The 26,075-nt window shown below is 48.7% G+C and overlaps 10 protein-coding genes across 10 annotated transcripts; 3 read left to right on the top strand and 7 right to left on the bottom strand.

Annotated features, from left to right (window-relative positions):
- Window positions 1-1,659: 1,659 nt before the first annotated feature.
- Window positions 1,660-2,321, top strand: BDR25DRAFT_208689 (HMG-box; the record flags this gene model as incomplete). The annotated part of the gene is made up of 2 exons (XM_033684579.1): window positions 1,660-1,846; window positions 1,903-2,321. 2 exons carry the CDS (start codon window positions 1,660-1,662, stop codon window positions 2,319-2,321), a joined length of 606 nt encoding a protein of 201 aa, XP_033554149.1.
- Window positions 2,322-2,534: 213 nt separating this feature from the next.
- Window positions 2,535-3,469, bottom strand: BDR25DRAFT_339254 (uncharacterized protein; the record flags this gene model as incomplete). Its single annotated transcript, XM_033693362.1, has 2 exons — window positions 2,535-3,178; window positions 3,226-3,469. The coding sequence occupies 2 exons, from the start codon at window positions 3,467-3,469 to the stop codon at window positions 2,535-2,537; spliced, it is 888 nt and encodes a 295-aa protein (XP_033554148.1).
- A 915-nt stretch (window positions 3,470-4,384) lies between these two features.
- Window positions 4,385-7,408, top strand: BDR25DRAFT_339253 (uncharacterized protein; the record flags this gene model as incomplete). Its single annotated transcript, XM_033693361.1, has 2 exons — window positions 4,385-4,939; window positions 4,993-7,408. Exons 1-2 carry the CDS (start codon window positions 4,470-4,472, stop codon window positions 7,406-7,408), a joined length of 2,886 nt encoding a protein of 961 aa, XP_033554147.1. The 5' UTR covers window positions 4,385-4,469.
- Window positions 7,409-7,976: 568 nt separating this feature from the next.
- Window positions 7,977-9,093, bottom strand: BDR25DRAFT_390829 (uncharacterized protein; the record flags this gene model as incomplete). The annotated part of the gene is made up of 4 exons (XM_033698117.1): window positions 8,209-9,093; window positions 8,151-8,172; window positions 8,072-8,102; window positions 7,977-8,035 (listed from the first exon to the last, which is right to left on the bottom strand). Exons 1-4 carry the CDS (start codon window positions 8,997-8,999, stop codon window positions 7,977-7,979), a joined length of 903 nt encoding a protein of 300 aa, XP_033554146.1. The 5' UTR covers window positions 9,000-9,093.
- A 4,149-nt stretch (window positions 9,094-13,242) lies between these two features.
- BDR25DRAFT_45395 (uncharacterized protein) lies at window positions 13,243-14,801 on the bottom strand. The gene has a single exon (XM_033698591.1). The coding sequence runs from the start codon at window positions 14,445-14,447 to the stop codon at window positions 13,362-13,364; it is 1,086 nt and encodes a 361-aa protein (XP_033554145.1). The 5' UTR covers window positions 14,448-14,801; the 3' UTR covers window positions 13,243-13,361.
- Window positions 14,802-14,895: 94 nt separating this feature from the next.
- BDR25DRAFT_300278 (uncharacterized protein) lies at window positions 14,896-15,195 on the bottom strand. The gene has a single exon (XM_033689339.1). It carries the CDS (start codon window positions 15,100-15,102, stop codon window positions 14,911-14,913), a length of 192 nt encoding a protein of 63 aa, XP_033554144.1. The 5' UTR covers window positions 15,103-15,195; the 3' UTR covers window positions 14,896-14,910.
- A 2,587-nt stretch (window positions 15,196-17,782) lies between these two features.
- On the bottom strand, window positions 17,783-19,727 carry BDR25DRAFT_300277 (uncharacterized protein). The gene is made up of 7 exons (XM_033689338.1): window positions 19,630-19,727; window positions 19,504-19,579; window positions 19,447-19,456; window positions 19,199-19,395; window positions 19,073-19,150; window positions 18,245-19,012; window positions 17,783-18,014 (listed from the first exon to the last, which is right to left on the bottom strand). Exons 1-7 carry the CDS (start codon window positions 19,699-19,701, stop codon window positions 17,914-17,916), a joined length of 1,302 nt encoding a protein of 433 aa, XP_033554143.1. The 5' UTR covers window positions 19,702-19,727; the 3' UTR covers window positions 17,783-17,913.
- Window positions 19,728-20,386: 659 nt separating this feature from the next.
- Window positions 20,387-22,880, bottom strand: BDR25DRAFT_251952 (uncharacterized protein; the record flags this gene model as incomplete). Its single annotated transcript, XM_033686152.1, has 4 exons — window positions 22,812-22,880; window positions 22,196-22,763; window positions 20,535-22,139; window positions 20,387-20,477 (listed from the first exon to the last, which is right to left on the bottom strand). The coding sequence occupies exons 1-4, from the start codon at window positions 22,847-22,849 to the stop codon at window positions 20,388-20,390; spliced, it is 2,301 nt and encodes a 766-aa protein (XP_033554142.1). The 5' UTR covers window positions 22,850-22,880.
- Window positions 22,881-23,131: 251 nt separating this feature from the next.
- On the top strand, window positions 23,132-24,757 carry BDR25DRAFT_371357 (monocarboxylate permease-like protein). The gene is made up of 2 exons (XM_033697188.1): window positions 23,132-23,657; window positions 23,711-24,757. The coding sequence occupies exons 1-2, from the start codon at window positions 23,310-23,312 to the stop codon at window positions 24,668-24,670; spliced, it is 1,308 nt and encodes a 435-aa protein (XP_033554141.1). The 5' UTR covers window positions 23,132-23,309; the 3' UTR covers window positions 24,671-24,757.
- A 327-nt stretch (window positions 24,758-25,084) lies between these two features.
- Window positions 25,085-25,998, bottom strand: BDR25DRAFT_331080 (SUR7-domain-containing protein; the record flags this gene model as incomplete). The annotated part of the gene is made up of 4 exons (XM_033692595.1): window positions 25,085-25,337; window positions 25,388-25,570; window positions 25,630-25,918; window positions 25,989-25,998. The coding sequence occupies 4 exons, from the start codon at window positions 25,996-25,998 to the stop codon at window positions 25,085-25,087; spliced, it is 735 nt and encodes a 244-aa protein (XP_033554140.1).
- Window positions 25,999-26,075: the final 77 nt, after the last annotated feature.

Raw genomic sequence — 26,075 nt, 5'->3', positions numbered from 1 at the left:
ACTCTGCCAGATCATAAAATACTCCCCGCCCCTGAAATAAGGTCTCCGGGAAGCAATGTGGGAGTTACTGAATCGACAAAACATTTGGGAAAAAAGATTATCGCGGTTTTTTACTACACTAAAATTGCTTGGGCTGAAACCCTATCCTATTCACTCTAAAATAGCTTTAAAAGAATGCCTCGCCATCCACCAGCAATATCTGGCAATCGAACGCAAAAAAAAGAGCTTGCGCCCCATATTAGAGCTGAAATTCTCGAGTGCGTTGAGAATGGAATTGCTAAGGCCAAGATCGCTCGGGAATTCAATGTGAGCAGAGAGGTCGTTTACAGTACAATGAAGAGATGGGAAACGCATGCGACCATGGACTCTCTGCCTCGTAAAGGAGCTCCAAACAAACTATCAGATCGAGAGCAGCACCGGGTTCTCCAGATTGTTCGACAATATCCCCGCATCGAGTACGCTCAATTGAAGTTGAGGGTGCGTGGTATCGACGTTTCAAATGCAACTCTATATCGGCTACTTAAAAAGCATGGTATCACGAACTGGGTCGCCAAAAAGCGTCCAAAGCTCACACAAAAGGACGCACGAATCCGACTGGATTGGTGCAGGAGAATGAGAGCACGCCGTTGGCATCGCATCAAGTTCTCTGACGAATGCTCAGTTGAACGAGGCAGGGGAAAGAAGCGCCCGTGGGTCTTCCGTACAAGCTCACAGAAGTGGAATAAGGAGGTGGCTGAGAGTAAAGGATGTCAGTTAATGTTCAAGCAGATGTTCTGGGGAGCAATCTGGATTGGGGGAAGAACAGAGCTCATTGCGATGGAGAGGGTGAACGGGAGGCGTGGATTTAATTCAGAGTCGTACACCAATGCTTTAGAAGATGGGCTACTCCCATGGAACGAACCAACAGATGAGGGTCTTGAGGATGAAGACACAGAGTGCGAGCCCTTCATTCTCCAGATGGATAACGCACCAATCCATACCTCCCAGATGACGCGGGACTGGTTGGCAGTGCATGAGGTTGAAACAATTGACTGGCCTCCGTACTCATCAGATCTGAACCCCATAGAACATCTCTGGTGGATATTGAAGCAGAAGATAGTTGGGCTCTATCCAGAGCTTGGGGACCAGGGATTCAGTGCAGTTGATCGAGAGAGACTCGTTCATTGTGCACAGCAAGTATGGAGAGAGATCCCCCAGGCCACAATTGACAATCTTATTAAGAGTGTACCTAAGAGAATTCGGGCTGTAATAAAGGCCCAAGGGTGGCAGGCGAAATATTAGGCGATGTAAGCTCTAGGGCCTACTATGTACGAAGGCTGCCCAATCAACCATGGGCTTGGCGTCATAGCATACTATATACACTACATAGTTCCTCGGACACTCAGTCTAAAATACATCATTTCAATCATAGATCCTGCCTTCTGCAAGCTTACATGGGAATAGCTATGTGTTCAGCCTGTAGGAACCGCTGTTATACGCGAGTCTAGTATTGGGGAAAAAGTGTGTATAAACTTTTGCCGAGGTGCTGTATTGCCAGTCAAAATGGCATCTACGAACCAACCTAGCACCATGGTGGTCCGTAGAGACCCAACACCTGAGGAGATTGCACACTTTCTGGCTACCCGAACTGCCGCCCAGATGTTGCAACTGGTGCAGGCCATGAGAGACCCTGGAGCACAAGCCGCATTGACGACGACACTCCTGCTTGCGCCGCCCGCCGTCTCCAGAGTTCCTGAGCGAGCGGCAGGCCACCCTCCCCGTCCCATGAACTGTTTCATGCTCTTCAGAGACTACAAGTATAAGCAGCTGAAAGCAGATAATCCTGACCTCACCGTCCAGAGGATCTGTAAGCATCACTCCATTGCATCGTTACTTTACTGCATTCTTACTAACTCTGCGTAGCCACCATTACTTCTGAGTGTTGGAAGAACCTTCCTGCGACAGAGAAAGACTACTGGAAGGAGCAAGCCAAGATGGCGAAGGAGCTGCACCTGCGCATGTACCCTCAATACAAGTACAATCCTCGGAAGCCAGGTCAGAAAAAGAAACGACAGTCTCGAAAGGCAATAGAAGCCGCTGTGAACTTCAATTCCTTTCCAGATACTACGATGTCGGCATTTGACGTCTCCCAAGCTGCCAAAAATGATATCACTGCCCACATCAGCGACACGCTTCCGAGCGATGCTGTTGAGCTTGCTGAGTCCATGGCATCCCAATCCCCGTCTTCAAACATGTTCCACGATGCAGAGTTGCTTCGCCAGGGACGTCTTGAAGAAGAGTTCAATGTCTTCTTTGACTTCGCTGGCTATGGAGAGGTCTGAGTTCTAAGTTTTGATTGTCACGATAATGTCTTGGTAAAAGAGGTCAGGGTTTACGGACTTGGTGGATATCGAAATCGCAATGATAATCTACCTATCTATAACTGGTTCCTGTGCTATGCTATGCTTCTGGCTGACTCAATATGATGCTGACACATCACAGTGAGTCCTTTTGACAAAGAACCGTATGTTAGGTAAAACAACGTATGACGAGGATTAGACAGCAGAGCTGCCCGCCCAGTCGACAAACTCATTGAACTCGTCGTCTCGGGGAACATTGGCATTGTACTCCGTGAGCACGCTAGTTAGGTTGCCATAGAACTGGGTCTCCTCATGGAAGGCTGGGACGAACGTATGGTCCCTCGTGACCTGTCGCTTGGCTCGACGCTTGTTTCGCGCAGCAGCTCGTCCGGGGGTCGTGCTAATAGTATGTCCAAGGAAAGTTGATGAGGTAAGGTTCATGTCAACGACATATTCCTGAGCATAGCCCATTGACTGGCAATAATTGATGATATCTTCAACCGAGAGTGTCGTAGCTTCGACTCCGGCTTCAAGGATCTCTGGCACAGGAATATACTCGCGGGAGAGACATGGCGCGCCTTCTGCATCAGCGGCAAGCTTCCATCCCATGTGCTCAAGGTATGTCTCTGGTTGAGGAATGCCAAGATACGGACACATGATGCGAAAGTACAAGTCAAGAGGGGCCTTTTTCTTGCCGATTTGATCCCGGATTATGGACCAAGTCTTCGTCATTAGGGTCCAGAGGGGTTTATTAGGATTCTCTTCCCACAAGATGCCAATAGGGTTGGACAGTGTCTTCATTGGCCATAGCTTGAAGCCGGGTATGAGGACACAATAGCCTTGACTTGAGTTAGCTTGATTCACAATGAATGTAACTCGGACTCACATCGAAATCCAACGAATGCATTGAGAGCCTTCTTTGCTTTCTCTGGAGTGGTCGTGTGTTTCGAGACGGCGGGCGGCGCAAGCAGGAGTGTCGTCGTCAATGCGGCTTGTGCTCCAGGGTCTCTCATGGCCTGCACCAGTTGCAACATCTGGGCGGCAGTTCGGGTAGCCAGAAAGTGTGCAATCTCCTCAGGTGTTGGGTCTCTACGGACCACCATGGTGCTAGGTTGGTTCGTAGATGCCATTTTGACTGGCAATACGTTCTTTGTCAAAAGCTGAAAGAGTTTGTACGTTTGCAATTTATCGAAGATTTGAACAAAGAAGTGAGGTGGGGTGTCTGAGATTTTGTCCATGATTGGAAAGAGCGCTTTATCAAGGTGGCGAGGCCACGCCAAGCCAGAGCTTAGACCCACATTCACCTCTGGTCCGTGCTTTCACTTCCTTGTCGCCAAACTCTCACTCACCTTACTACTGAGCAGCAGTAAATTGATTTTGTTCCACCATCATACCCTTGGGAGAAGAACACGGCAAAAAATATAGCAGATATTGTGGGATCTTCAATCTTTCCATGTCAACTAGCAGAGAATTTTTGGGCCCTTACAAAAGCAGTCGGAATCGATGAGTGCGAGTGGAATAATGACGAGGTGAATGAAAGAGACAAGGAAGCGGGAGGTTTTGATGCTTCCGGTCGAGACAGAGGCGATGGCAATGCAGCAACGTCTCTTGAAAGGGATAAAGAGCCCCCTCCACTTGCTACTAACAGGGAAATGAATATACCGCTATGGAACTAAAGGTTGAAAGTAGTCCTCGTACGGGCTCTAGCGCCTAAGTATACGCTGCCTAACGAGGAATGTATTTTTGTGTTTCCGGGCCGATGGCAGGCAGAAACGATGTCCTAAACTCTACAAGTGAAAAAAGACAATAGTGTGTTATATTTGGAATATCATTGGGTGGGTGTCAGAAATTTGAGTCGTGCTCACTGTGAGATACAGTGATGAGGGGGGTGAAACGGTTCTTGGAAAGTCACTCACGAAGTCTCACTTAGCTCGGCAGATTAGCTAAAGCCGCGACCGTGACATGTCTAGCTATTTTAGGACTAGCCTTGCGAGCCTCATCATCACCAACTTGACCTCCCAAGACGAACTTCCCAAAGCTCTCCACGCCCATCTGCAATGCCCCGATCACAATGAAAACGAGACTCTTGCGGGTTGCCGTTTCGCGGTCACTCACTGAGGAGATACAAATATGTCATCTTTACCGGTTTTCGTTGCAATCTACGTGTTCGGAGGCATCACCTTCATCCCGCTCCTACTTGTTCTCCTCTTCTTCTATGCCTACCTAACACTACCCCTTAGGAGCGACCCCATAGACGAAGATATAGGTCAGCTCTTAGATGAAGGAGTTCCTCCCCGGCCACAAGAGCGCTCCCATGCGGATTCAAACGGGTTTCCAGCTGAACTCAAACCTCCCACTCATATTCCCGATGTCGCCGCCGGATACTTCGCTGTTTGTCGAGAATACGTGCCTGGGGGAATAAATGGGAAGCCTCCTGAACGTATCACACCCGCTGGGACGGTGGTTGCAACGGAGAGCCCGAGTGTATATCAGTCTATGTATAGGAGCATCTTCGACAGGAACAAAACAACAAGCCCAACGCTAGACGTCACGATTGGGAGAGTCAAGAAAGCTCGCAATGTGTTCTACGTCGTTCTAAGGTACGTAAATCGTACCGAACACTTGTGTTGACCAGCAACTGACATTCTTGAAGACATGGACACCTCATGCTTTACGACGATTCCGAGCAACTGGAAGTGCGACACGTTATATCTCTTGCACATTATGAGGTAGGCGTATATGGTGGGGGAGAGACAATACCAGAGGGGGAACTATGGATCAAGCGCAACTGCATTCAGCTAAAGCAAAGACTGCTCTTGGGTAGCCTTACTGCGGATTCGAAGCCTTTCTATTTCTTCTCTGAAAACTGTTCAGAGAAAGAGGACTTCTATCACGCCATGTTACAAAGCCAAGAACATGGTGTGGGCTCTTGCAGAACGCCGCCCTTGCCACTGCAATTCCATACACCTGATCTCGTCAAATTGGTGCAGCAACTTCATGCATCCGAAGAAAACCTACAAACGCGCTGGATCAATGCACTAATAGGAAGGCTTTTTCTCTCTCTTTATAAAACCTCCACAGTCGAGCAGCTCATTCGGACAAAGATAACGAAGAAGATCGCGCGTGTCCCAAAGCCTGCTTTAATCACAGGCATAAGCCTACAAAAGATTGATATGGGGGACCTACCACCATTCATAACGAATCCAAAACTGAGAGAATTGACTGTAGACGGCGACCTTACTGTCGAGGCCGATGTCAGCTACAAAGGTAACTTTCGTCTGGAGGTTTCTGCCATTGCCCGCATTGAACTTGGATCTCGGTTTAAAGCCCGCGAGGTAACCCTTGTCCTTGCTGGTATCCTAAAGAGACTGGAAGGTCATGTATTGGTGAGGATAAAACCTCCACCGAGCAATCGATTGTGGGTTACTTTTGAATCGACCCCGAAAATGGAGATGACCCTCGAGCCCATCGTGAGCTCGCGGCAGATTACCTACGGAGTGATCCTTCGGGCGATAGAGAGCAGAATCCGGGAAGTCATAAATGAGACACTCGTGTTGCCAAACTGGGATGATATACCTTTCAGCGACACGGCGCTACACCAATTTCGAGGAGGCATCTGGAAGGAAGGCGAGAACACAGCCGTTAGTAGCGAGCATCCAGGTCGAGACTACGAGCACGAGACTGTTTATGATGGCAAAGAGTCCGATTCTGAAGACTCGGATCCTCAGCCGCCAATCCTTTCATCGAGCGAAAGCGTCCAAAGCATGCCAATTCTTAGCGAAGCAACATTCAAATCTAGAGGCCATATGGATGTGAAGCTGGATTCCTCCGACCTTCAGGAATCCATTGGCATGTCTTCTTCGACTGATTTCAGGTCAAATACCAGACCCAAAGCCATGCGGCCTGGATCATTTTCGAGCGTTGCAACTCCCGTCGTGAACATGAACACCGCCAGTGCAGCGGCAGCTAAGGGCGAGGTACGAAAACGCCAGCAAGATGCCGCTACCACCATGAAGTCCATCGCGAAGTCCCAGCCCACATCACCCACAGAGTCACCTGTTGGCTCACCGCCTCAACCTACTTTGATCTTCGATCCCGAAGCACGAATGAGTTCGAATGCCACACTCGGAGTATCTAGGGAAGATGGCCAAGATGAAGACTTGGTAGAGGTGTCTACCAGGAGAGTCCTGCCCATCTCGGTTTCTTCGTCAGGCTCTGGGATGTCAAAAGATTCCTCTAGAAATCCCAGCTATTTAGGATTTGAAAATGGTCAATCGCTATCCCTGCCGCGTAATGCGTTTACTTCCTTAGATAAGAAGCAAACATTCAATCAGTCCTTAAACTCCGCGACAACTGCGGCTAGAAAATGGTTTGCATCTCGGCAGAATCAAGACTCATCATCCACAACATTTAACACTGCTTCCGCTCGTCCGCAAGTGTCAACTCTCCACCGAAGTGGACCCGGCCACGATACTGAAGGTTTGAATCAGGCTTTTGGGAGGACATCCACCCCGCCGATGCTGTCTCAGTCAAGTCCTGAGTCACAAAACTTGTCACTGGGCTTTCCTACTCACCCTATTGGGAGAGGACAGCCGTTGCCTCCACCTGGCACGCCTTTACCTCCTCCTCCAAGACCTGATAAAAGAAATACAGTCTGGACTGTTCCTGGTGCGGCAAGTCTTGCAAACTTAGCTCGACGAAAACCTCTACCTATCAACGTATCTCAATCCGTCGTGGAGCAAGCCGGCCCCCCTGACTCATTATCTTTGTCAGCAAGTCCGGCCGAACCGCACTTAGGCAAGGGAGATCATCCAGTCACGCAAAAGGTGATGAAAGGCCCAAGGCGAAAGTCATCTTCTATGTCTACTCAGTCTGCTGTGGCACCGCCTCTTCCACCAAGAAGACAACGGCTTTCAGCCTCCGATAATATGGACGACTGCTTCACTGGTTTACAAGAAGACCTGCTGGTCGTCAAGGCCCCTTCGGCAGACAAAAGTGCTCCTACAAGTCCACTAGAAGAATCACAGCCAATAGAAAGCAATGAGCATGAGCTTGCATTTCATGATTAGCGGTATGAGGCTGGCGTAGCCTTGTCTCAGTCCTAATTCTTCATATTCATGCGCTAGCTCAAAATATATTACCATAATTCAAGCATTGCAACACAAGCAGTTATGTTTCCTCCTGTGATTTGTGTTAGAACGCTCAAGGCCGCACTGCTCTTGTAAGTGTTAGAAATACTCAAGCAACGTCGTTACAGGAACAAAGTAGAACCGCGGGAGATGTGGTAAGGCCTAAGGGACGTCAGATCGGGAACAATAGATTCGCGGAAGCAAATGCCATCGAGTCACGTGACTCTTCCCCACCAGATCTTGGATTCAGCAGAATGGAGCATAACAGGGGAAAAATTGCTAATAAATCCACAGGTGGGATTCTGGAGTGGGCCTCCCTAGTTAGGAAGTACTTATTTGGACATGGAGGAGGGGGATCTCGGTCCCGAGGCTGAGCATAATCTAGTCATATGGTAATGTCACGTGCCATGAACAATACAGATCCGTACTGAAGTTAGAGTAATCGCTTAGCTGTACACCTAAGAAGCCCGAACTTGTCCTCTTATTACTCCTGTTGTTAATTTCGTCATCAACTCGACGTTGTACACCTTCCCTTTATTTCGGCGATGTGCTCACCAGCGAAATCGGCTTCCATTCAAATACAGCTTAAACAAACTTCTGTACCTGAATATGCTTGTCGACCGGTTCCACTAGGCTGTTGTCTTTATCATACATTCAAAATCTAAGAACTTTTAGGGAAGACACGGAGTCTGAAGCTTTCAATGCTACATAATGCGTCTCAAATAAAGCTCCCTCCTTACCCAAAGAAGTCCTGATAGTAATATGATGTTACATGACCAGCCGTGTACCACCCCAGCTCTGGATTCCTGTGATTGTATTTATTTGAAGGACAGATCTTAACATGGAACGATATTTTACGTCCTCTCTTGCTGCTTTCTTCCACAAACCACTTTGCAAATGACTGGAAGAGACTTGACAGATCTACTTCCTTGCGGGCATACTCGACTCCATCGTTACAAACCAATTGAAGCGTCTGCAAGCTCTTGTGTTCGAACACCCGCGTAAACCCCATCCTTTCCTCTACTTCCTTCATTGTTCTTACTCGTCCTACCTGATTTCCCATGCCGGCAGTAACCAGCATGTTTCCTAAGACTGCCATAGTGAGGTGACGAAGGCCAGGACAACGTGAGACAAAATCATATACACAATTAGCAGGCGCAAGTGGAGGCTTGGATTCGCACGATTGGGCGTAGCGGTCCGGTGGGTAGGCGAAGTCGAGTCGGTGAACGCTGTTGTATGCGATATCATTCGGAAATCGCGATAATAGAACATCGAGGCTAGCGAATCCGGTGCCACTGATGATAAGCAGTGTGCGACCCAAATACGCTATGGTTGCTTCTTCCAAGACTTGGTGGTTGAGGAGAAGGCAGTGGGGGAGGCGGCGTGACAGAAAGTGCAGGGCAGATTCGTTGAGGTGCGGCGGGACCTGGAGGGCGGGAGGAAGATCGACCATTAGGTACCCGTAGATTTCATTCCGCAGCTCGAGCGGTACATGCATAAAGCTGCTGCGTTCGTCGCTTGTCTTCGCCATTTGGGGCGACAGGGCAAGCTTGACCTGCTGTGCGACTTGAACAATGTGCCGGCCCTTCAGAATTAAGAGTAATTGTGAGGTTGGAGAATATTAGGATCTTAAAGAAAGCTTAATGCTAAGCTTGTGAGAAATCCGGATGGGAAAGTGAGGTCATATAAGAAGCTTTGATTGCCAGGCTGCAAGGCTCATATATTGTGGCGAAGTACACATGGGAATACCGTATTCCACAAGCCAGCCGCGGCGCGAGTGCCAAAAACGCACAACGCTCGTTGCCGAGCTCCTTGGCAAGGCCCAGTTCGTGAACATTCCCGTGGTGCTACTCCCTTTACGGTCGGATATGATGAGATTGTGTTCAGAAGATTGTGCTCGGAAGCTCCTCGTGCAGGATGTTGTCATTTAGGTATACGGACTTGTGTGCCTTGATAGTGTTGTAAATCACCCCAGGAGCTTCAATCTCAGGGCGTGCTTGCGCTCAGCCAGTCGAAGAGATCACCAGACATCGAAAACTCTATTGTTGTTGGTTCGTTGCGGGGAGCGAGCAGACCCGTCCCCTATGCTCCCTTCATGCCGTACCTCATTCTACCCTTAGCCCGAACTTTTACGGTTGGTCAATAGCTCCTCTCCCATCCTCTGGCTGCCGTTACTTCTCCATCTTTCCTCTTTACCTTGGCTCTATCGAATCGGTTTGAAATGACTCCGCAATGCCTGGATCAATGCTTGGTTTGCCCGGAGCACTTGATATCTGTCTGAGAAAGCAAGTAGCTGTGGATCGAGGCCAGACTCCAGGGTAGTAACTCGTTGTTTTGTGCTAGAATCGCTCCATTGCTTCCACGGTGAGGTTACACGTGCAAACAGTAGTAGCTCAGGCATCAGAGAATGCCCTAATGCACAAAAACCTTATGTGAGGTAATTATTTCCCCACCAGAGGCAGGCCCTGCAGCTATTTCATCAATCGCTCAAGTCCATCTCAGGATTTTTTGAGGAGACACTTACAGAGCTTCGAATCCTGTTTGTACAAGCTGAAAGGAGTATCAGCCAGTCCACGAAAAGATACAATGTAATCGTCAGAGTTCGGTTTACCCCTGGTTTGAAGACTGCGTCGGCACCCTTGATCGGACTTTTCTATCCGCCTCTATTTCCAATCAACGCCCAAACATCTTGGCCTAGTAGTGTACGAAAAAAATATAACACTTAAGATGTTCTTGTCAGCGGCGAATTGTATATGCTATTTACGTACAGCCTACCTGGATGGGAGGACTCTGGCCACTATAGTAGGGGTGTCTCAACCTGTTAGGGAGCGTTGGGGCCTCAATCTGCTGCCAGATCCTTAAGGGGCAATGGTGGTATGCCAGAGTTCTATGACAAATGGTGTGAAATCGGAACTCGTTCAAATCCCGTAAAGGTCACGTGTTCAGTACGAACGTACCGAGCTCGTGAGCCGCACCGTACGTTTAATGATGCCCTAGGTACAGTATGTAGTGCGGATCGTATTGCCGTTTTAGGGAATTTGTATGGCGATTCTGGAGGAGTAGGAGGGCTCTGGCGAGTAGTAGGCCTGCGGGGAGCGTCCAGGGGTTTTCTAGGGCTCTGATTGGCCGAAAGTTTTTGCGAGGACAACGTTGCAAGGCAATCGCACGCCGTCAAAGGTGTGGGCTCATGGCACAGATTTAGCGCTCCTAGAGGAGCAGGGCAAGGTAATTTGCCTCTAGCTCTGCTGTTAGCGTCATGAGCAAGGCTCTCGCGGCGCTGCAAAGGTAGTGGATGGCTATAACCATATTGTTCAGCACCTACCAAGGGAGCATAAGGTTAACTCTGCCCTCAATTTCCTTACTATCCCAGCTACTAGTTGCGAGTGCGAGAGGTGTTTTATTGCGGCTATTCGTACGGTAACTGACGATTGAGGCTATTCAACTCTAGAAGAACTGCCTATGGCATAAGGTAGTAAGTAGCGAGCTTTAGACTTCTCTGCTCTTGTTACTAGGGAGTCACTAGGGAGAATCAGTTTTCTTATAGCTAATTAGACCTTAATGCTGCGTCTCTAAGGACCTATAACCTTAGCTATTTCAACTAGAGTACAGTGTACTTTAATCAAATAGTACTACTCGTACTGATCGCGTGGGCCGTAATAGTTACAATACGTACACAAAATCTCACCAGTACAGGCCTCAAAATCGCCCAATCGTGCATTAATACGCCTCGTTGGAAGCGCTGGGACGAGCTCTTTGTGACCGGATTAATACTGGAATCTGTCGCGGAGGTTGCTCAGTTCAGAGTCACCGATGTGGGGCGAGACGTAGAAGGCCTAGAGTCTTAGGTAGAACCTATATCGGACACAAGTGTACAAGAATATGAAAGAGAACGGGTCCTTTGGTGCACTCTTATCGAGGACATAGGAGCCATTTCGGTACATACCCCAAGCCGGAAGGACTCAAAGACAATAATTTCCGCGACTGGCTCATCTTCCCCTGCCTCACGGTCCAGCTTGGGCTGCGCGGCCATTATGTTGATACTCGCCGCGCCCCAGAAGTCGAGCGCATAGTGTATCGGGCACTATATCATAGGCGGTCATGTCCCATCATCACCAAAGCAAAGCAGCTTCTAGCCGTTCTCAATCTCACCTTGGAACATGTTGGCAGGCTGACACTCTGAAAACCGACCTGCAACCTGATTCCGATGGGGACATGTTGTGCATTTCTCTCAAACAGGTATGGAAAGGATGGCCCTAACTGCCGAACCCTTTGCGAACGTAATCCGGAACAATGGATACTTCGTGGCCGTTGATAAAAGTCGGCTAGGATAAATTCAATTGGTACTGCTCGGGAATTGATACAGATGGGTGACGTGATTTGTTTGATGAAGGGAGCAAAGGTGCCGTGTGTGCTCGGGATAAGGAAGGATTGGAAATACCAGTTGGTGTGAGAGGGTTCGGTCTACGCGATAGAAGTTCATCTGTGGCTTGTTAATTGAGCGAATTAACGGAGGTCAGAAAGGATCTGCATCGTTTAAGATTGTACCGCGAAGGGTGTTGAGTACGAATTCGTAGATATTTCAAGCGGGTAGGAGGGACGGAGGGCCCTGGCTCAGATGGGCTAGGGATTTCACCGCTCAGTAAGCCTTGCAGAGTCAAAATCTTGAAGAGCTCATTTTCTTGGCGAGGAAATTATTTCGCTACACGGCTTCTTTCTCTTCACATTCTCATTCTAGATACCTATCTCGGCGAAGTGAGCGTGGCTTCAATTTGCGCTAATGCTTGGCGGTCCAGTTAGCCACTGCGCACGGGGCTCATGGTGGACCGTATCGTTCCTCTGGCTGTCTATACTTAACCAAGGCACCAAGGAAGCGCTTAGGTAATAACATACTAGTGCCCTCTAGGCTAGAGCCGGGCGTAATAAAGACATCATCATCATCATCTTAACCAAGGGAGTAAAAATCTTGCTCTTCTCAAAAAAATATATATATATATATATGTGAGTGCCAGTTATCTCCATTTTACCACACTGAAATCAATCCCTTGCACCGAATTCTCTTTTTCCAAACCCATTTCTTATAAGCACGTTCCTTTCGCTATCCGTCTTGTTTAATATCATCGCCATGGTCTAGCCTTCCTCTCTGTTTCTTTTCTCTCTTCGCAGCAGCGCCTGTATTCATTGCTCCAGCTGCAGCGCCTATCGATCAAAGATCCAACATACAGTACGTAACATTCTACACAGAATAGAATTGTGGAGGGTTCGTCTTTTCAATGGTTATCAAGCCGGGCGAGATTCTTCTGCTTCAGAGGAACTGGAAGTCGGTGTGGCCATCTATGAAATCGGACCGGTGCCATAAGCAGGCTGAAATGAACACTAGCCACACGATCAAACTTACTAGAATGGCGATAGAAAGGGGCTTGAGACGAGGGAAGCGAGTATTTGCATCATCGTGAGTCCACAAGAGCCTCAAGCCCCAATCGCTAGTATTGTGGGAAAGGCCCCTACTCTCCTCGTTATTGTGCCACTAAACATGCTCAAGTTGCTCTAGAACTAGCAGTATCCATGCGGAACGGTAATGGAAGTGAGCTTAGGCGGCACAAATGTGATTCTAGAATGGAATATCCCGCTACTAGTTGGAATCGGAACCGGAGAGGCGCCGGAGGCTACAGCTATGGTAAAGTTAATGCTAGAACCAATTGTTGCCAAGCTCGATGCCGAGAGGCGAGCCATGCTGTGGTGTCGCGAAAGATTCTAGTTCGACAAAACCTATCATTCATCAATTCGAGCAACGTTATAAATACAAAAATCTCTTTGTCACTCCTCCAAGCACACCTTCAAGAAATGAAGCAAAATGTTTACAATCGAAAACAATTGAGCATCAGCCCTAGCCTCCTTAGCCAAAACCGCAAAGGACATTAGCCGCAGTAACACCGCCTTGAATAAGCCCAGGAACCGCTCCCAGGGAAGTGGCAAAGCCTGCAATCCCGCCTAGGATATTCGTAATTACTGAAACCGCTGTCTGCGAATCGCATTTCTTATCCTCACAACTAACCTGGAAGTGATACTGGAGCTCGTCATGCACATCTGGATTCTCGTCCTGCGTCTGCACGACGGCCAGATAGCCGCCGGATGGATAAGTGATCGAGCAGTAGTCTATCTGCCCCTCCTTGTACTCGATTGATTTTGCGATGCTGGGCGCGACGGCGGAGTACCAGAAGCGCGTAACGTCTCCTACGCTGATGGGAGAGGTGCTGTTCTGGTCGACGTTGGAGGTGCTGAAGGAGATGCTGCATTTTTTTTTCCCGCCGAGTTTATACCCGTAGCCGGGTTGCTGCATGGTCTCGGCCCATGTTGAGTACTGGCCGAAGGCAAAGTAGGGATCGGCCGTCTGGCCGGTGCCGCAGATATGGTAGTCGCTTACGGTTGTCGTGGCGTTGTAGAGAATCATTTTCGCAGATCGCGACCAGTGAGAGTCGCGAGTGCAGCGGTAATACGCAGAGCATTTAAACAGGCTTCCGTTCGCAAGGCTGTCAGGTACCTCCCCGCCATACTTGTAGCAGCTCAGTTCCTCGTTATCGAGCTTGGCGATGGCCTTAATCCTGTCGCCTTTCTTGGCACTGCCGTCGTCTTCCAGGTTGTACAGACTGAACTTCCGGCCCTGCAGGTCTGCGGTGATGGGTTCGGACTGCGTGCCGCTATCCCAGTTAATGTGGTAGATGAAGCCGTCGTGTGGCCCTGGATCGGTGGGCGTGGCAGTGATTTCGGGATATTCCCCTTTCTGACCATCGGCGTCATTGTTATAGTAGTAAACATAATCGTGCACGCTTAGGTCGGAGGGAGATTCATTCATAGTCGAACCGCAATCGACAAGGTAGACGCCTTCGTCGGGATTGTCTTTCAGCGCTCGCGTTGCTATGGCTCGAGCCGAAGTGCCGATGGCAGAGGCGAGGAGAACGAGGAGAGTATATTGACAATGCATCTTCGAAACTGATGTCAATGTTGTGGTTCATGTGGTTAAGCCGTTGCTTGAAGTGTTGTCGAATGGAGCTCAAGTGGCTATCCCTTACAGTTTTTATACTCCTCTCATCGATGTCTTTTTCTTCCTACAACAACTGTATTCAGTATAGGCGGCGTCTTTCGATCGTCAAGTGACAACATTGCTTGGACTGACTGCGGACAAGGCAGATAGCAACTTCATCACGACGTTTTGCGCACCTGTTGATCCGTTACCGACCCCCAATATCGCTATTTCTTATCACGAGGCTAAGAATAGGTGTGTCACCGGCACCCTTCCATAGAGCTAATAGGATATGCTATACTAAAGGGAACGTACAGTAAAGTACCTTCCGTCAACGGCTTGAGACTGCAGCAAGTAAAGCGTGAGGCGTGTTTCAAAACACGAAGCTGGTTCCTTATCGACATGCTGAGCTGTTCCTATTGCGTCATTGAGTATGTTTGGCGGGTTTGAGAATAGCAGTGGCGATGATGTATATGATGTATACTCCGTAGTTCAGCACATATGGGGTGCGCCGAGCTTGTTGATCTTGAGTATGTCCGTTCTCCCCATATTTCGCCAATCCAAACCGGCCAAGTTCTCCAGCAACCCCGCCGATTGACCGATCGATTCCAGACATCGCTGAGGCACAGAATACAGGGGACTGAATGTCGAGCTCGTAACGCCGGAAATAGGTACGGGTATAGTGTGTGCGTGTGTGTGTGGAGAGATTGGTATTTCGCGGCTCTAGCGCCGCTGAAGAATGATACTCAGCCTCACAAATTTTTGGGGCCAGAGGACAATGTTTCGAATACAATGACTAGACATGGCATATGGTACAAGTACCACCAAGATGGCCGGACTTCGGGAGATTAGTTCGTGTGGTTCAGTGGGTAACATCGGCTCGTCGACTTACCCCCGCATCCCACGTAGTGCCACGTAGTGCCACGTGACCATACCGTTGAGTTAGCCATAGCACTAACTCCGTCAGCGATGCGTTCTTCTCTTGATCTTGCTATCTTATGTCCTTTATATCTCCTACAAGGTGGTAGGTTATGGCTGTCATTGCATCTGCAAACTTCTCCGACGTGCGTTTGCTCGATTGGCTTGTTATCTGTCTTTGGGCTGTTGTCCTCGGACCTCTGCGACAGCCGAGCTTCCACAACTTTTGGAGCCGGCGGTATGTTGCGATGCAATATTCGTGGGATGTCTTCGTTCGTGTTGTTAGGGGCAGATTCGCGTGAAATCGAAAGATTTAGGGATGAGATTCCGCCGCTAATGCCCCGTACTGGTAAGGTCAGGTCGGAGATTAATTACTTATACTTTACACTTCAATTCTAAGCATACTGCCTGCACCTAACCTTCCAGTAGTTTATAGCATAGTATAGCTACACAGAGGTTTACATCATTTAGTAGCATTTTATTACAACGTACTTATAAGTCCAAAAGAGTACTGTTATGCGGTGGATGGGGAGATGTAGAGTCCCTCTTCGGCGCACATGGATGTTGGAGTGCGAGACTGCGTAAAAAATGACAATGAGAAGGTTTTGCAGTAAGCCTATGAAGGAGACGATGCAAGATATATCAAGTGTGAGAATAGGTTGCAGGGTGGATCATGTGTTAAACGGAAGGTGAACTAAGCCCTTCCTCGAAAGGGAGATTATGTGACTATATACACAATTAATTTTGGCTTGCTTTGTCGCTCTGTTGCGCAGAGCACGACAGCCATTTGAGTAATATGATCCCCTTCTTCACACGTGATTCGATCACATGACGAGGCTGTCGGGTCCCATGCCATCGTCTTCCATGTCCCAGGGCGAGGCATCCCATTCTGGTAAGGTCTATTTTTGATTTTGGTCCGTTCCATTATCATTCTAAAATTATGATTTATGGTTGCTATATATAGAGATCCTGAGCATCTGAAAGTTATTATTACCTTTAGGGTGTTCTACGGGCTCTACGTCTCTCTTTAAAATGCCTACAAAACGTTAGATTATACAGCTGGATTCGAGTGGGGGGAACAACTAACCAGCATGCTCGGCTAATTCCGACAAATCCGGCTTTTCCGTTAATCCAGCAGGGTCATTGTAGCTAGACCACCTCCTAGGCACTGCACTTGATCCGCGACTGAGATACATGGGCTGAAAAATAGCTGTGCGTCCATTGAATGTGCCGGATGAGCACTCAGCAACTTGGAACGCATGGTTGTCGAATTCGGCGAGGAAGTCTTCTGGGGTTTGGTTCTGCTCTTGCTGAAAAGAGGAGCTCTTGGTGTAGCTAGCGGCTAGAGTTCGTAATCTTGACGTGTGGCGTTGGATAATAGCCAACCCCCCCATTGGAATATGGCATTGACTTTCTTGGTTTTCCACTAGAGCAACGTCTTGATGGTTAACCCAACAATCGGTTGGAACAGTGAATCCAGGCGAATCACGCAAAAGAAATTGTTGCCATTCCGTGAGCCCTGACCTGAAATCTCCCTGGCAAGTCTCGGTATTTATGGTCAATTCTTTGTTGTGGTGCACTACAGAGCGGTATCCTCTCTGCTTGCCTGTTATGATCTTATTCATGAGATTTAGTGTACCCTCAAGGTTCTCATTGAACTCTTCCGCGTGAGAACAGCTTGGTTGGCGAGCAAGGTAGAACTTGTGCGGAAGTTTCGATACGTCCTTCAGAATGTCGAGAAGATGGAACCAAAGGCTTTGGTTTATGGGAGTGTCATGTTTCAGGAAGTCCGCAAAGTAGTCTACGAGGCGAGCTGCGCAGTCCCAAAACACAGCCAGGAAAGCATCATCGCACTCCTTCAGCTGAAAAGCTAGGTACGAGTCTTTAGCTTATTGTCTAATATTTATGGCAGATGCGGCAGCTTACTTTGACCTCCTCTTAGATTATTGACTTTCTCAAGCGAGCCGCGGCCAGGGTGATTTTGCAATTTCTTGACAGTAATGTACACGAGCTTGAAGTCCAATTCGTTATCTCCATAAACGTATCTGAGAGTAACCGGAGGCGTCTCGCCATAGTCGTCGACTCGGATAACAGGTAGTACCATCGTATCAAATAGCTCTCTCGGATAGCTGAGGGAGCAAGTTGGTTGAGGGGAGCGAGTTGGTTGAAGGAGCACGAGGGTTGAAGACCTCGGGAACTAAGGCGGCCGAAGGAGCGATGTAGCTGAGAGGGTCTTGCGCTTGCGCTTGCGCTTGCGTTTGTGTTTGTGTTTGCGAAGATGACGAATTCATCAACCGCCTCGAGCGCCAAGCCTTTTGGATTCTCTCACTCACTTCACGCGACTGCACGCGCCTTCAGTTACAAACACACTATATTGGTTTGGAATCATTTGCGGCTAGAAGCGTTATGCACCTTGCCAACTCAAAGGAAGCTCGCCAAATAGCATGTCGATAGTTCCCACTCCATCTTCTATAATTACACTCAAACGAACACAACTCTACTAGAAGATTCACAGATACCTCGACCGTAGCTGACTAAGTGTGCTCATCCGTCCATGCTGGATGTTACTGAGCAGTGCCTCCTCCAATGCCGACTGGGACATACTGGCGTCTGCAATCGTGTGGAATTAGCATAGTAAAGAGAGTGAGGGTTCTGGCCTTCTAATTCAAACAATTTGCGTCCCGTCGGTGTTGCAGAGCCTCCAAAATAGCCTCGATCAGCCACGAGGTCTGGTAGGGTTGCTTCGGCAATATGCCGACTGGTGGCGGCTGAAAGGACAATAGCTATACAAGATGACGCCAGCAATTGATGAAAGCACAAGAAAGAATCTGAGGGCATACCGTCAATGTCGCTGAAACTACTCCCCATGCTCGGTGTACCTTCACTTCCCTCCCTTCTTCCCTTCAACCCACGCTTCTTGGGGCTGAGTCTAGCCAACTCCATACGGTGCTTCGGACTTAAGGGCCCGGAGTTTGTCATAGAAGATTTTGGGGCATCGCTTGTGGAGCTTGCTATAGATGAGCTCGCATCGGAAGTCTTCTCTTTTCCTGATGCGGACGGCCCTTTCGTTGGTTGTCCTGACTTCAGACCTGTTGCCTTACTGGAGACTTGCGCAGTTGAAGACAAGGTTGGGCGAAGACGCCCGAATAATGGAGGGTTCAACACATCCTTGAAAGCATTCTCAGAAGTGTTGGTTCTACTACTCGTAACATTAGCAAATGGAAGCGATACATTTACGCTTGGCTCTATCTCGTCCCCTTCATAGGGCTCATTTACAGGAGCAAGGTGTTCTCGAGGTCTTTGTGCCCTAAATCGCGGCGGCCTTTTAAATAGTTGGCTCCGGTGAATCGGGTCCTCAGAGCCAGACTCGGATCCAGAAGAACTAGGAGAAGTTGATTCGATAATTCCTGGATCTTCTAGACCTGCTCGTTCTTTCTCGACTTCTATGCTTGAAGACCGTGCCGCCTGAGTAGACGGTCTTTGGTCACTCAGCCCGACTCGAGCCGAAGGCTGTAGCGCAAGTCGAATATGAGGTTGCTGAGCCTGTTGAAATTGAGCCCTAGATTGGGTGATTGTGTTTGTTGAAGGCGTGCGGGAGAGCGACGGAGCTGAATAAATTAGCAATAAGCTGAGGACATTCACCAACCTTAAGCAAGAAGCGAACATACCCGGAGCACCAGAGTCCCCTCGGAGGACAGGGCTGTCTTTATGGCGTATAGACATCGCAGAAGGTGTGCGAGAGACAGCTTTAAATTAGCGATTCATCCAAAGAAAAAAAACATTGGTTCCCTCACCTCCAGAACTCCCACTTCCGGCTCTCCTCATTGGCACACTGCCGATGGTTGCGTGACTGCCACCAACACCGGGTGTTGTAGAAGTATTTGTAGTCCCTACTTTCTTCATTTGGGCGCGGACATGGTCAAGGTGTCTTTCATACAGCCAGGCTGCTTGCTGGAGGATGAAAGTAGGAGGGACTTGGAAGCGGTTCGCGCTGAAAACGGATAAGCATCAAAACGAGAAAATAATCCCGAAAGTTTCGTACAGTTCTCCCCCTACAAAGAGTAAGTACATGAAATCGGATATGCGTTAGGGATCGCACAGTCTAGATCACTTGTTTTAGATGTTTTGGAAATTACCTTCCACAAGGCACGATCCTTTGCGGCGCTCCAGTCCGCCTAAGAAGTTAGGGCTGTATCAGCGAAGTTAGGATGGCTTTGGATTCTACCTGAGGAGGATCAACAAAACTACCACGAACGAACGGAAGCCGAATCAAGATTGTGAACTGCGCCGTATTCATGGTAGCTGATACGGGCCACAAACTGGTGGGGTGTTTGCGAACCTGATGGGCGGCAGCGCAGATGATTGAGTGAGGTGAGCAATGCCAAGCTATTGAATGGGCTTAGCGTGCAGACAGATCCGCAGAAGCTATCCCGTATTAGTCAGCGCTGCAGCATGTTAGGCTGCAAATAGACAGTGGAAGGAAAACAGGAAGGGAATTGACATCTCTATCTAGGTAGGCACCTTTGGCCAATAGTTCACCGTTCGCGTTTCACTAAACAGTTCCCCGGAAAGTAGCTTTGCTTTTGCAGAGCGTGTTCAAGGATGGGCGCTGGGATGTAATGAGTTCCGGAAGCTCATCAGGGTCCTCCAGCTAGTTTTCTTTGCATTTAGAGCAAATGAAATAATCATCCTCCTGTAGTACTTGAATATAAAGTGCTAGCTTTCATACTAGAAGACCACCACCTAAGTAATTCAGTACAGCAGTTATCTCATGTGAGCGCTTCCTAGAGAAGCGGCGCACTAAGCATCAGACGGCGAAGGACTATGCTATCACCGTAGCCTCTATGGGAAATGCCTAGTTCCATATCAAATCTGCCTGCCTTTATCATGAGCAATTCACTCAAATTACTTCTATCAAATTACTTCTATCATATTACTTCTACACGATTTATTGTATTAACGAAACTGTTTATGAGGTCTCTCTCACCAGAGTGACGGCTCGTACGTCGTTTCATCATTGAACATCCAGTTCATAGGTTCCGCGTTGCCGGAATTAAGAAGAGTATCTGACATCTAAGATAGATCGTGAGTGGTGGGGAGCCTCGTGGTGGTGTTTCAACATGTACATACCATAAAATCCCAGTCTTCGGGTGGCACACTCAACGACATTTGGTTCAGCCCATCCAAGGTTCCCTTATTTTGACACTGGGCCACCATGTCTTCAAGTATTGGTAAGCACATGTCCTCAGCCTCTTCTGCGGCCTTAACTAACATCTTCGGGAACTCATCCTTCTCAAGACCTTGAACAAGCCCTTCAATTTGTGCAGTAATCAAACAGATGAGCAAATAGCCTTTAGTATTAGTCTCTCCAGCCTCGATACTCCGCAGACACCAAGTCTTCGCATCCCCCAGTACCGAAAGGAGATCCAGTCGCAATGGTATCGGACCCAAACTCTCTTCCTCATGCAATTGCGTCCGAAGCTCAACTGCTATGACCGAAGTAGCCTGGAAGACGGAGGTGCGGAAGAAGCCAGAGCCACAGAGTGCGAGTCGTTCCAGATCGTGTCGGTCAGACGAGCCATGATTGCGGCGGGACTGTGAAGCCATGATAGGCGAGGATGGGTATGCTGCACACCACAGTTTGAGGGAGGTTTCGACGGCAACTTTCCTGGAGAATGCATATGCGCTCTCGTGTAATCCCAGGGCAAGAAAAGGAATGTGAAGACAAGAGAGGTAGCGATTCATAATGAAATCTGTTGCACACTTTTCGAAGTGAGATGGGGAGGGAGTGTGTGAATTGTACCCTTGAAGAGTTTGGCAAAGAGCTCTGTATGACGCTTTTAGCTCCGCATCAAGTCGAAGCGTCTCCTCGTATGAACCTTGGGAGCCGAGATCATTCAGGAATTTTGCTACTGCAAGGCGGGCTGGAAACGTCTTACGGAGAGCTATTGCTGTCGACACTTGAGTAAAATTGTCTTCGGCTTTCGACACCGCATCATCGGCCACTAGCTGGTCGTCATCAAAATTACTTGGAGGTTCAGTGTCGAAGTCCTCGAGGGAAATGAAGGGAGGTCCTCCCGATGTTAGACTCGATTGCAGTATTATCTCTAGAGTTGTGTTCCATAGCCTTCGGCGCATCTCGGCAGCGAATTTCGTCCTCCTTGGGAGGTGTGCGGGATCTCTATGCAGGCCCATAGACATTGCCGTTCTGAGCAGTGCGCCAGCCGACACCCAGACAAAGTCGGCGCCGCCAACATCTACTATTTCTCGAGCAAGCAAAAGGAGGAGGTTTGTCTGCAGAGATTGGATGCCGAGTCGTGACTTGAATTGGGGCTCAGAAAGCCACGTTTGAGCCTCATACACCCATCGTATGGCCGAGGAACGCAGGGAGAATTTCTCATCGTACACATTGGCTCCGATGGCGAGTACCAGCTTAAGCTGAACTAGAAAAGCGGAGTCAGGCTTAGTTTCCGACACCCAGAGTGCTTCGTAGTCTCGCTGGAAAGAAGGAACATGCAGGATTCGATAGACAGTTTCAATCGTTCGAAGGTATCCATCGACTAGTTCGTCCGACACGTCTTTTCGGGGTAAATCGGCTGTTGGTGGGGAGGGCCAGGGAGGCGCCCGTTGAAATTTGATAACTCTTGCCAAAGATTTGCATCTTTGTATGCCAGAAACTACCTTTGATGTTTCTTCTCGTACGTGAGGATCAATCGTCTCAATAATATCTCGGAACTAGGGGTAGTTAATCTATTGTCCAATGAAGTCCAAAGCACGGTACGTGGGCTTACTAGCGCAACTCCGTTTACCCAATGACTTTGGCCAAAGAGGCGCGTTTTGTGTGTAACACAGCGGGTGACAGTATGACACTCGCCGAACAAGCGGCTTTCATGATGGATATGAAATGTTCCGCCTATTTCTGTTGATGTTGTCTCTATGGTGGCAATGGAAGCTGGAGCAGGAGACCGTGTGGATTTTGGGGTTACTCGAGAAAGCTGCATTTCAAGTTGTCTGATCCTGCTTTTCAAAGATTCGACATCCTGAGCAGATGCCTGGCTGGGAAGACTCGATGCATTTGCTAAACTAGTCACTAATGGTGATGACGAATAGCTTGGGATTGTTGACGCTGTGCTAGTCTTAGATGTGCCATCGATAGGTGCTGAATAGTGAGACTCTCGGCATTCTCGGGGATCGGAGGCTAAGCCTAGCTCAGTGTTCTGCTCATGTCCAATGCTTTTTTGTGGAGATAGAGAAGTGTGCGTCTCATATATACAAGCCTCGTTTCTGGACCGAATGCAGTTGCTGCATGGAGATTCTCGATTGCATCGGATTTTGCGTCTCCTACAGAGAGAGCAAGAGCTGCATTCCCTCGTTAAAACTGAATACCGAAAGAGGACTACAACCTACACAGCTGGCCTTCTGCGCCGGCGTTCATGCTCGATCATGGTGACTCCTTATGGCCACAGGTGATTCCCATTGGACTGTTTACAAATGTCAAGTATAACTTGCCGGGCAGAATCTTAGACTATGTAGTATCTCCGACGGGGTTTCCTCTGATTTGGCGTATGAAATAAAAAAATTCCGACAAGTTTCGGGATGTCAGTATCAAGGTCGGTATCTGCGGTTTTGGTTTGTGTCGCCCGCAATTTGCCGAATCCGATGACCGATTGCCCGAATCTGCCATATTACTCAAGCTATCTCCGTGAGACCTCATCTCCGAGTATACTTGACTTTTCGAGCATAGGGGGTTTTTTTTTCTTAGATATATAATGAGTCTCAAGATTCACCTCGTCCTCACTCAGCATGTGCTACGCTTCATTATACTGCACTACAATCTGCCAAAGTACCTCAATTGCTCTGCCTCTACAATTTCAAGAGTAACTACTGCATCTTCCTTATTGCAGCATGACGACTGCTGGAACAGGGCACGAAGTTTCGCATGAAGTGGAAGAACAGAAGTCAATCAACCCAGCCGATCTCGACGAAGAGACGACCACCCCCAATTCTTCCGGCTTTGGAGAAGCGCCAGATGGAGGCCTTCGAGCATGGCTTGTTGCGGCTGGGGCAGCCTGCATATTCTTCTCCTGTCTGGGCTTCTCCAATGCGTTCGGAGTGTTTCAAGAATACTACATCACACACCAGCTTCACGAGGAATCCCCAGATAGGATTGCATGGATAGGATCCCTCTCGGTCTTTATTCAGTTCGCTGCAGGCTCCATTGGAGGACCATTATTTGATCGGCTTGGAGCATGGGCAAGTCAACTGGTCTCTCAAACGTTTGGCCCAGTCTACTAATCTAGTAATAGGTCATCCGGCCAGCTGCGGTCCTCTACATCTTTGCCTTGATGATGACAAGCCTAAGTACTGAATACTGGCATTTCATGCTCACTCAAGGTATTCTGATGGGAATAGTGATGGCATTCCTCCAGTTCCCGGCGTTTGCGGCTGTGTCGCAGTACTTCGACAAAAGACGGGCAGCTGCCTTAGGTATTGTTGTATCTGGATCGTCTATTGGGGGCGTTGTCATCCCAATTGCTTTAGCAAAGATGCTGAATAGTTCTTCGTTAGGGTTTGGCTGGTCGGTGAGAGTCATCGGGTTCCTTATTACGCCCCTCATGGCTTTCGCATGTGTGGTCATCAACGCCCGCTTACCACCACGGCAAACCCACTTCTTCATTAGCGCGCCCTTCAAGGAAGCAAGATATGTTCTCTTGATAGTCTCGTTGTTCTTCATGTTCCTCGGCATGTTCGCCCCCTTGTTCTTCATCCCAACATACGCGGTCACGAGAGGCATGAACGCAACACTGGCCTCGTATCTGCTAGCGATTCTCAACGCCGCTTCTACGTTGGGCCGTATTATTCCTGGCATACTGGCGGATAAATACGGACCATTGAACATCTTCGCAGTTGCGGGTGTCATCACCGGCGTAGTCATACTGTGCATGGACTGGGTGGAAACCACTGCGGCGTTTGTCATATATTCGATTGTAGTTGGGTTCTTTTCGGGAACAATCATCTCCGGAGCTTCCGCAGCCTTTTCTCGTTGCGCAGTAGACCCCCGAGACCTAGGAACCTACATGGGAATGGGAATGGCTGTGGCGTCTCTTGCAGCGTTGATTGGCCCTCCTGTGAATGGTGTGCTTGTCCACAGATATGGCGGATTTTTACAAGTATCCATTTTTAGCGGCATCATGTGTTTGGTCGGGGGATTTGCTGCACTTGTGAGCAAGATGGCCACCCCCCAAGGAATTTTAGGGAAGATCTAAGGCTTTGTTCCTGTCTCTCTTGCGCGGGATTGTGCCTATAAGACTCCACTCCTGGTCATTCCTTTATTTTTGTTGGGGATATTAAACTCGGTCAAAGAGACATAGTTTGGCAAATACTTCATTAATATTTTGGGGAGGCTGCGATTGCTGTATGCGCAACCGGGATCATGATAGTGTGAGGATCCAACCTAGCCGAACCTCTTCCCATCTCTCACTTTACATGTTCCATGCGAATATGCAGACGACTTTAGATTGAGCGCTTGGTGACTGTAAAGGTTAGCGAGAATATAAACACAGTCTTTTTGATGCATTACAAGTATAAGCATACAAACGGGAGAGCATTGTGGACCACTTACGATCCGGATGTATGACGAAGAGATTCTAATTCTAAGACCCTGTGCATTCAATTTACTTTCACGAGTAGTCATCCTTGACCCTGCGTTGAGATTCAGTATCCAAAAAACTTCCTCGACTACGAGACGATCTAGTAGGTCGCTTCCGGCGCACGCTTGTTGAGCCGCGCCCAACAGCTCCACCGCAGCAAAACAAAACGGTCGAAAGTAGAAAGCAAGCCATAGCACTCCATGTGAAGGCATATAGCTTGACTCCTAGCTTGGCAGAATGACCTCCACTTCGGAATGCATCTCGCCCTTGTACTGTCCAAGCGCTGAAAAAGTAAGTATATAGCAAGGAGTAAGACTTAGCCGAGATACTCACGTCATTAAAGAAGCCGCCAGGGTCTGGAATAATAGTGCCACAGCAGTGGTTAGGCCAGAGAGGTATCCTCCTAGCCGGCTGCAGAGGGCAAGAACCCCCGTGAAGAGCGCTACCACGGCGAAAAATAGTGCCATTAGGTAAAAACCAAACATAAACCTTGAAAGGTAATAGTATTGGTGAGTCCTAAGTGCAATCAGCGTCTGAGGGAAACTTCGAAGACACGCGGCGATGTGATGTCGTACCTAATGAACTGATTAGGGATGTTGTCATCGGTGCCAAAGTTGCGGGGGGGATCAAAAGGTAGAGCAGGCAGCAAAGACCCGCAGTTGGCATTGTGACCATTGCTCGGGTTGACGCCACAAATGGCAAAGAAGGTCCACCTGGAAGGATTCCGCGCGTTTGGGATGTTCCCGATGTTACTCGCTTCCAGAAAGAAGAATTGGGTGACGGGACTACTATTAATTGCACCTGAAAGAATTGTGAAGAACTGCAGCAGGATGCCACCGGTAAGGATGATGAGGGGGAGGAGACCTAAAACCGGTCCTATGTAGGGTGAGGAAACAGTCGACGCGCACCGAGGACATGATGTACAGTCGCCTACCAAAAGTCATTAGCCACTCAACGATCCGAGCTCTGCAGGGGTATAGTCAGCCCATTTAGGAAAGAGGTTACTCGACCAATTGCTACC

Source organism: Lindgomyces ingoldianus, assembly GCF_010093535.1.
Source record: "Lindgomyces ingoldianus strain ATCC 200398 unplaced genomic scaffold BDR25scaffold_2, whole genome shotgun sequence".
Taxonomy (NCBI): Eukaryota; Fungi; Ascomycota; class Dothideomycetes; order Pleosporales; family Lindgomycetaceae; genus Lindgomyces; species Lindgomyces ingoldianus.
The sequence above is the reverse complement of the archived record's forward strand: the minus strand, read 5'-3'. Positions and strand labels throughout refer to the sequence as shown.